This window comes from Myripristis murdjan, chromosome 18, assembly GCF_902150065.1.
Source record: "Myripristis murdjan chromosome 18, fMyrMur1.1, whole genome shotgun sequence".
NCBI lineage: Eukaryota > Metazoa > Chordata > Actinopteri > Holocentriformes > Holocentridae > Myripristis > Myripristis murdjan.
Window position 1 is genome coordinate 1,334,218 of NC_043997.1, and position 10,000 is coordinate 1,344,217.

A 10,000-nucleotide genomic window follows, 5' to 3' on the forward strand; every position below is an offset into this window, starting at 1 on the left:
AAGCGCTGCGGGCTCTGACCTGTCTGTCCCTCTGACCTGTCTGTCTCTCTGACCTGTCTGTCTCTCAGGTGCAGTCTATAGTGAAGCGCTGCGGGCTCTGACCTGTCTGTCTCTCTGACCTGTTTGTCTCTCAGGTGCAGTCCATAGTGAAGCGCTGCGGGCTCTGACCTGTCTGTCTCTTTGACCTGTCTGTCTCTCAGGTGCAGTCCATAGTGAAGTGCTGCGGGCTCTGACCTGTCTGTCTCTCTGACCTGTCTGTCTCTCAGGTGCAGTCCATAGTGAAGCGCTGCGGGCTCTGACCTGTCTGTCTCTTTGACCTGTCTGTCTCTCAGGTGCAGTCCATAGTGAAGCGCTGCGGGCTCTGACCTGTCTGTCTCTCTGACCTGTCTGTCTCTCAGGTGCAGTCTATAGTGAAGCGCTGCGGGCTCTGACCTGTCTGTCTCTCTGACCTGTCTGTCTCTCAGGTGCAGTCCATAGTGAAGCGCTGCGGGCTCTGACCTCTCTGTCTCTTTGACCTGTCTGTCTCTCAGGTGCAGTCCATAGTGAAGCGCTGCGGGTTCTGACCTGTCTGTCTGTCTGACCTGTCTGTCTCTCAGGTGCAGTCCATAGTGAAGCGCTGCGGGCTCTGACCTGTCTGTCTCTCTTACCTGTCTGTCTCTCAGGTGCAGTCCATAGTGAATCGCTGCGGGCCCTGACCTGTCTGTCTCTCTGACCTGTCTGTCTCTCAGGTGCAGTCCATAGTGAAGCGCTGCGGGCCCTGACCTGTCTGTCTCTCTGACCTGTCTGTCTCTCAGGTGCAGTCCATAGTGAAGCGCTGCGGGCCCTGACCTGTCTGTCTCTCTGACCTGTCTGTCTCTCAGGTGCAGTCCATAGTGAAGCGCTGCGGGCTATGACCTGTCTGTCTCTCTGACCTGTCTGTCTCTCAGGTGCAGTCCATAGTGAAGCGCTGCGGGCTCTGACCTGTCTGTCTCTCTGACCTGTCTCTCTCTCAGGTGCAGTCCATAGTGAAGCGCTGCGGGCTCTGACCTGTCTGTCTCTCTTACCTGTCTGTCTCTCAGGTGCAGTCCATAGTGAAGCGCTGCGGGCTGCCCAGCAGTGGGAAGCGGCGCGAGCCTCTCAGAGTTTATCAGATTCCTCAGAGGAGGAGAATCAGCAAAGACCCAAAACGAGTGACCATGGACGACCTGCGCATGCAGGCGGTCAAGGAGATCTGCTACGAGGTCACACACACACACACACACACACACTCACACACACACACTCACACACACTCACACACACACACACATTCATTGACTTTTTTTAAAAAATAATAAAAATAAAGAGTCCGAGGAGCAGACCAGGAGCCCAGAACCTTCTCAGACCTTCTGAGTCTCTGCCAATAATAATAGAAATGATCCTAATGTTTTAAATATAAAACTGCTTTTTAAAAACGTATTGGCAACAACAGGGACCCTCATCAGATTATAATCTGTATCTGGTCAGTCACTGTCAGTAACTTCTAACTTTTAAAAGCAGGACTTTTGTCCAAATATAAAATATAAAATGTTGAGCTACCTCAGACGTTTTTATGTTTCAACAGAAAAATCTGATTTAAATGTTTTCAACAGGAAAAATACCATTTAGATATCAACTTAGGAGCCTTTTGATATTTTTATTTAATCATTTATTATTTATTTATTCCAATCGTTACCAACTATAATTAACTACTGCCACCATGTTATGAAGCAGTTATGAAGTGACTTGTGGAGGGTGAACAGCGCCATCTGGTGGTCACATTGTGATCAACTGACAAAGAGTCATTATAATGAATCCTTTCAGTAGTAGTAACAGTATTAGTAGGAGTATTAATAGCAGTATTAACAGTAATATTAGGAGCATAATGGTCAGGGTTAAAGCGGCGCTCCGTCTCTAGAAATCCACTAGAAAATGTGCAATACAATGTGCAATACAAACACACGTGCAGTACAATGTGCAATTCATTTGTAATCTACCTCTGCTGCTGCTGCTCTACTTTTGCACGATTTCTTAGAACAGTGTCACTTTATTTTTTCTTTTATTTATTTTTTGTGTACATTGCAGTCTCTTTAACCTCATAATCCTTTTACCTATCCAGCTGCTACTGAGCCCTGAGTACTCTGTTTCGTTTCTATGTGTGTGGAAATGACAACAAGGCTCTCTTGGCGTGACTCTTGACTGTGGCGCCCCCCTCAGGTGGCGCTGGGCGACTTCCGGCACTCGCGGCAGGAGATCGAGGCGCTGTCCATCGTCAAGATGAAGGAGCTGTGCCGCATGTACGCCAAGAAGGACCCGGGCGAGCGCGAGAGCTGGAGGGCCGTGGCCCAGGACGTGTGCGACACCGTGGGCATCGGCGAGGAGAGGAGCCCCCCCGGCGAGGAGGGAGGGGGGGGCGGAGGGGGCGGGGCGGGGGAAGGGGGCGAGGGAGGAGAGAAGAGGGGCGTGTACGACCTGAAGGCTCACATCGACAAGCTGACTGACATCCTGCAGGTGTGAGCACGCACACACACACACACACACACACTGCCACGTGTGGTGATGTCATCAGACCACGCCAACAACAGACACTGATTATATTCCATCCTATTAACGTTTTTTTGTATTTATATTGAGGAAACCTGTTGTTTTATTATTTTATTATTATTATTTGTATTGATTATTATTGATTATTAGAACTTCACTGGAGGAGTAACACCTGTAGCTCCGCCCCACAGTCATTTCCATTGGCTGTTCCACCTGTGGGCGGAGCTACTCGTTTAACGTCACTCACAGATTCTGATATTGAAATTAAACATTTCTGGGAAAAACCTCAGAAATTCATGTGAAAAAACTGAAAAATACTGAAACGATAAAGTCACAGATTTGCTCGTAAAATAACTGGTGTACTTTTCTCTCGCTGGCGACCCGCTACGGCGTCGAACGTTTTTCGCTTTTAATTGAAAATAAATAAATAAATAAATGAATTAAAAAAAGCAAAAAGCCTGAAAGCTGGACGTTTTCTTTGCAGGAAGTGAAGCTGCAGAACAACATGAAGGACGAGGAGATCAAAGCCCTGAGAGACAGGATGGTCAAGATGGAGAGCATCATCCCTGTGCAGGTACACACACACACACACACACACGCGCACGCACACACACACACACACACACACACACACACACACACACACACATCCTGTCTCACCCGGTCCGCCTGTTTGTCTGTTTCCAGGACGACGACATGAACGGTGAGGGCCTCCCGCAGGAAGGGGGCGGGGCCGGCGAGGGCTCGGACCACCTGGAGGAGCGGGTGACCCGCCTGATGGAGGAGGACCCGGCCTTCAGGAGAGGGCGCCTCCGCTGGCTGAAGCAGGAACAGCAGCGAATCCTCAACCTGCAGCAGCAGAACATCACCAAGAAGCTGAGAGGACAAACCCAAGGTGAGCAGGGACGCATCAGATAACATATAGATACCACTTACATATCATTTACATATCATTTACATATCATTTAAATAACATATAGATATCATTTACATAGCATTTAAATATCGTTTTCATATCATTCACATAGCATTTAAATATCATTTAGATAACATATAGATACTATTTACATACTATTTAAATAACATATATGTACCATTTACATATCATTTACATATCATTTAAATAACATATAGATATCATTTACATAGCATTTAAATATCATTTTCATATCATTCACATAGCATTTAAATATCATTTAAATACCATTTAGATATCATTTAGATATCATTTAAATATCATTTAGATATCATTTAGATATCATTTAGATATCATTTAAATAGTATTTACATATCATTTAGATATCATTTCAATATCATTTAGATATCATTTAAATACCATTTTGATACATGTAAATATCATTTAAATATCATTTAGATATCATTTACATATCATTTAAATACCATTTAGATGTCATTTAAATATCATTTAAATACCATTTAGATATCATTTAGATATCATTTAAATATCATTTAGATATCATTTAGATATCATTTAAATAGTATTTACATATCATTTAGATATCATTTCAATATCATTTAGATATCATTTAAATACCATTTTGATACATGTAAATATTTAAATATCATTTAGATATCATTTACATATCATTTAAATACCATTTAGATGTCATTTAAATATCATTTAAATACCATTTAGATATCATTTAGATATCATTTAAATATCATTTAGATATCATTTAGATATCATTTAAATAGTATTTACATATCATTTAGATATCATTTCAATATCATTTAGATATCATTTAAATACCATTTTGATACATGTAAATATCATTTAAATATCATTTAGATATCATTTACATATCATTTAAATACCATTTAGATGTCATTTAAATATCATTTAAATATTATTTATACGCTTTTTAAATAGAGAAATATGATCTAAATATCATTTAAACAGAAAAATATGATGTGAATACAATTTAAATATCATTTAAATTTCATTTATATGCATTTTAAACAGAAAAATAGGATGTAAATATCATGTAAATATCATTTAAATATAATTTATACACATTTCAGATAGAAAAATAGGATGTAAATATTATTTAAACAGAAAAATAGGATGTAAACATGATGTAGGATTAATTGCGCGGCGATGTCGGCCCGTTGCCGCGACAATGTCAACTGGTTGCCATGGCGAGCGGCGGCTTTTAGATGTGTGGTTTCTCTGCGTCAGAGCTGTGATGCTGTGATGCTATGACCTGAAGTCGCTCACGTCACATCAACATCCTGGCAGCCGCACCAACACTACACACATCCTGCCTTCAAAATAAAAGCACCGCTCTGGGTTAAACAGGGTTAAACCACAGGAAGTGTGCTCGAACACATCAGAGCGGCGTTGTTTAGATAAACGGATCACGTGTCGGTTGACACGCTAACACAGCAGCCGGTTTAGAGTCCCGATGTCGCGCCAGTCAGTGTGAAATGCATTCTGGGATACCTGGCGTTGTCTGACGTGTGCGTCTCGTGTTCTCGTCCCCGCAGGTCAGAACTCGCCGATGGTTCCCGTCCACCTGCCCGGCACCGGCCGCTTCATCCCTCCGCAGGACTGCAAGCTCAAGTTCCCCTTCAAGAGTAACCCCGCCCACCGGCTGTCCTGGGGCCCCGCCAGCGCCGCCCTGCTGGGCCTGGGCCTGGGCGAGGGGGGCGGGGCCGAGGGGGCGGAGCCAAAGGAGGAAGGGGAAGGAGGAGGAGGAGGAGGAGCGGAGAGTAAAAGCTCTCCGTCCCCCCCTCCTGCCCCTCCCGCTCAGGGCCAGTCTCCGCCCCTGCTGCCCCTCCCGTTCCAGGCCCCGCCCCCCCGCATGCGCACGCCCAGCCCGCACCGCGCCTGGCAACAGCGTAACCCGGGCAACCAGGGCAACTACCACCAGCAGGGCGGCAACCAGCAGCACCAGCAGCGGCGCTACCGGCGCAACTCTCTGGACAGCTCCACCCACGGCAACGGTCACCAGGGCAACGGGCAACACTACGGCAACCAGGGAGGCGGTCACCAGGGGCGACCGAGATACAGGAGGGGGGCGTCGCCGGGGCCGGGCGTGGAGCGAGGAGGAGGGGGAGGGGGGGAGGGAGGGAGAGGAGGAGGACGAGGGGGAGGAGGGAGAGACGGAGGCTTCCACTACAACCACCACCAGTACCACCACCACCCCTACTACAACCCCCACAATGCACCATTCCAGCCGGGACCGCCCCACCCCAACTACCACAGCCTGCCGCGCTCCGGGGCCCCGCCCCCGGGCGGCATGCTGCTGGGGGCGGGGCCACAGCAGGGGGGGTGGGGCTTCACCACCCCGCCCAGGATGAGACGCCAGTTCAGCGCACCGGACCTCAAAAACAACAACAACAACAACAACAACAACAACAACAAGGAGACCCCCGTCTGACCTTTGACCTCTGAGCCCTGAACTCTGACCCGGGCCTCTGTCACACGGAGGGTTCTGATTGGCTGGAAACGGCGTCAAAGACGTTGGGTTGTTACAGATGCTGTAGTTAGGCTGTGTGTGTGTGTGTGTGTGTGTGTGTGTGTGTGTGTGTGTTTCAGCACTTTTGCTTAACGCACAACCAATAATGAGTGGGCTTGTTGTTGTTTTTTTGTTTGTTTGTTTGTTTGTTTTTTGTCAGTCACACACAAATAACTTCACACATGCTGTATCCTCAGTCCTGCTGTGTGTGTGTGTGTGTGTGTGTGTGTGTGTGTGTGTGTGTTGGCTTGCTCATAACTCTCTCATGTTAGCGCTGGTTAGCCGGTGTCGCCATGCTGTTGAAAGTTTTAGCTAACATGGATTCTGTTTTACTGTAGGACTGTTTTTGTTTTTGTTTTTGTTTTTGTTTTTGTTTTTGTTTGATTTTGTCGGCTTGCCCACTTTATTGATCACTGATAATCTGGTTTGATCATGTTGAACTTGGTGCCTTAAATCAGAGGCTATCAGCCACTAGCCTGCTAGCTCGCTGGCTCGCTGCAGCGTTAGCTTCGGAGCTAGCCGCTGTTAGCTTGAAGCAGCCGTTTGTGGTTTGACTTGAAAGTGAAGCAGACAGGATGTTTACGGAGCCGGAGGGGGCGGGGCTTAATCACAGCCGGCTGCAGTTTCACTGTGTTAGCCGCAGTTAGCCCGGCCGGCTAACTAGCCTGTTTTAACGGAAAAGAAAGAACCTGTTAGCTTGGGCTAGCCCGTTAGCCTGAGCAGGGAGCATAGGGCTAGTTAGCGATGACGCCGGACACGCTAGCCTGAGTTAGCTTGTTTTTCGGGCTGTCGCTAACCGCTCCGCACGTCCTGTCCGAGCCGCACTGAGCATGTGCAGCTTCGACGAAGATCAGAGGGAAGCGAGACTCTTCACTCGTTAGCTGCTTCCAACGCTCTAAACGCCGCGTCGAAGCTCGTTTGTGTTTCCTGTTTGCATTTTACCAAAGAGGCTGCAGGAGGAGGGAAGACGCTAACGCTAATGCTAACGCTAACGATAGCTCCGCCCACTGCAGGCGTGAAGCCGTAATCAAACAGGAAACGGCTCGGCTCGATCTGGCCGTGCAGAGCCGGCCGGCCAATCGGGCGCGGCGCTCTGAGCGCGTGCGTGACCCCGCAGGTCCTCACGGATCCTCCGCCGGAAGCAGGTGACGAGTGAGACCTCCCGCTTCCTCCCACGTCTCTGTCGAGCCGCCGCACGCGCTCAGTGCGGGCCGGGCCGGCCGACCGCTACAAGCCAAAGAGCGCTGCCTGTGGCGCCCCCTGGTGTCCGGGAGGCCCCAGGGCACACAGACACTCATGTAAATAGACAGAAAGACAGACAGACAGACAGAGAGAGAGAGTGAGACAGGTGGCAGAGAGAGAGACGGCTGTCTGACCAGCATGTGGACTTGAATAATGAATCTAATGTTGTGTTTTCTGCTCTGTGTGTATATTTGAAGTGTATTTTCTTCTGAGCGTTTTGTTGCGACAGGAAGACGACTCCTGTCCTGAGAGGCTATGACCCCGCCCCCGTCGCGTGACCCCGCCCCCGTCATGTGACCCGGGGGGGAGGTGGGCGGGGTTTACCGATAAGAACATATGCTGGGATTTTGTTTCTTTTTGTTTTCTTGTAATCATGGGAAATGTAGGACGTGACGCGGAGACGACGAGGAGCCCCGCCTTAAAGACACGCAGGGATGAGGAAGTGTGAGGAATCATGGGAGATGTAGGCACATGTGAGCAAGCGAGAGCGGTGAGGACGAGAGAGGATGAGGAGAGAGAGGATGAGGCGTTCAAAGTCGTGATTTGACACGACAGTTTCCTCGGAAATACCGAGATCAAGGAAGAGAAAGGAAGGAAGGAAGGAAGGAAGGGAGTGTGAGATTCAGCGTTCCTCCTGTAAGGATCGGACACGACGGCGCCTCCTGTCTGCACGAGGAGGCATCAGACGCTGCCTCCGCCTGCAGGGGGCGGCGGCGAGCAGCACAGCAGAGTCACACAGGTTCAGCTTTTTGGGCTTTTCTGCAGCAAACGGGCGGCTCGGTTGGCGCCGTCTGCAAATTGAAATTGGTCGTTTTCCTCGTTTCATACGCTTCCTACCAAAGATGCCGTTCAATCAATCAGTCAGTCAATCAATAAGCACACAACCGAAGCAGTAAATCAGCTCGTCAATACAAACGTAGGAAGGCTGAAGGAGGAACATTTGGGAAGTTTGGACCCTTTAAGAAGGAAAACCAGCTGATCAGTCCAGTGACCGATCAATATCTGGGATCAAAGGGACTGATCAGTTTACAGGATTCACTCTGCTCCATGTGGCAGCTGCTCGACGCCGCCCCCCGGTGGACACAACACTGAAGTGCGCCGTGTTTTTTTTTTTTTTTTCCGGCTGGTGAACGCGACTCGGGTTTTAAATGTGCGCAGGCCGCGGCGCTGCCTTCCAGACACCTTGGAAAGTCGGAAATTCTGGCGTCCTACTGGTAGAAACCAGCGCTGGGAGTCAGAACTGCGTCGCGTCGCCTTCGTGATCCTCAAAATACACTTAAAAAAAAAAAAAAAAAAAAAAAAACGCTCGCTAACAGTAACTGTTAGTGTGCTGGGTCACGTTTTTCCAGCTGGGAATCTCTGATTTCCGACGTCAGACAGAACGCACCGCCAGTTTTTACTTCCTGGTAGCCAAACATGTTTACTTCCTGGGTTTGCAGGTGTTGCTTAGCAACATGAGACCAGTAGGAAATCAGTCAGGAAGTGTTGGGAGCTAATGCCAGGCCTCTGTCAGACAGAGGGCTGTGGACGGCCCCAGACCCTGCGCCGGACGGAGCAGGGCATTGTGGGAAATGACGAGTGGAGTCTCTTTGCACTCCGTGAAGCTAACCAATGGGAGCGCTCCCTCCAGTCGGGGAGGGAGGCGCCGCGATGACAAAAGACACAGGAAGTGGTTCTGATTGGCCGGTAGAGACGCTTGGCGGCGCCGGCGGGACGTTCCCGCGCCGCCCTCTCTCTGGACTCGACCAATCACAGGACAATCTGAGAATTTACTGCCGCTGCCGGGCTTTACAAATAAAAAAGGAGAAGAAGAAGAAGAAGAAGATGTTTCTGGTTTTTAATTTTTCTGATTTCGTTTTTATTTTTATTTAATATTTTCTTTCATTTCCAGCTTGTGCCTTTGATTGGCTGTTTTTTTTTTTAAAGAGTGTATCCATCTGCTTCCTGTTTGAGTATTCTAACCCCGCCTACCTGTTCTATGTTTGCTTTGTGATGTCATCACATCATCGTCATTATGATTATTATTATAACAGTATATCATAGTAATATTCTGCCGTTTGGCCCCTCCTGTATGTGATGCTGCTAAAGGGAGCTTTGTTTTGCCCTCATGCTAACTGCTTGTGTGTGTGTGCATGTGTGTGTGTGTGTGTGTGTGCGCGCGTGCGTGTGTGTGTGTGTGTGTGTGTGTGTGTGTGTGTGTGTGGTTACAGGTGTTTCTGGGTTAATTAAGACGCTCATGTTTATGTATAGCCTCTTTTCACTTTGATGTTTTTTCCTGGGTTTTTAATCGCCCGTTTAGTCGGTTGTTGTTTTGGAGGTTTGAAGAGGTGGGGGTCTCCGTCGCCATGGCAACCAGATTCCGCAGGATTCCAGGGCTAGTGGTCGGCCTCGGCCCCGCCCCCCCCCGACCTCATGCTCCAATCAGAACCTCAGAATCCAGGCTGAGGATTCCGAACGTTTTTTTGTTTTTGTTTTGTTTTTCCTGAAACAACTCAACAGGACACTATGGGTTGCCGTAGTAACCACAGGAACATTGAACACAAGCGGTTACCACAGTAACATGAAGTTAACACTGACAATGATAACTGTGTTGTCGTGGAGCCGGCGCCCTCGGCTGGTCACACGATGACCTCGCATCTTGGCCACGCCCTCTTTTTTCTGTTTCATTTGTGTTTGTTTGTTTTGATTTTCTTTTCTTTTCTTTTTGTTTTGATGTCTGTGTCCATGGCTGCATC

The 10,000-nt window shown here is 48.3% G+C and overlaps 1 protein-coding gene across 2 annotated transcripts in view; it reads left to right on the plus strand.

The window, feature by feature from the left end:
- Window positions 1-10,000, plus strand: part of LOC115376626 (kinesin-like protein KIF1C) — a 38,742-nt gene that overhangs the window by 28,616 nt on the left and 126 nt on the right. For both annotated transcript variants that reach the window (XM_030076338.1, XM_030076339.1), the window contains exons 25-29: window positions 1,059-1,220; window positions 2,215-2,508; window positions 3,026-3,115; window positions 3,229-3,436; window positions 5,050-10,000. The exon at window positions 5,050-10,000 is cut by the window's right edge and continues 126 nt beyond it. In XM_030076338.1, the coding sequence (XP_029932198.1) occupies window positions 1,059-1,220; window positions 2,215-2,508; window positions 3,026-3,115; window positions 3,229-3,436; window positions 5,050-5,945 (1,650 nt within the window). In that variant the 3' untranslated portion in view covers window positions 5,946-10,000. The remainder of the gene's footprint in view (window positions 1-1,058; window positions 1,221-2,214; window positions 2,509-3,025; window positions 3,116-3,228; window positions 3,437-5,049) is intronic.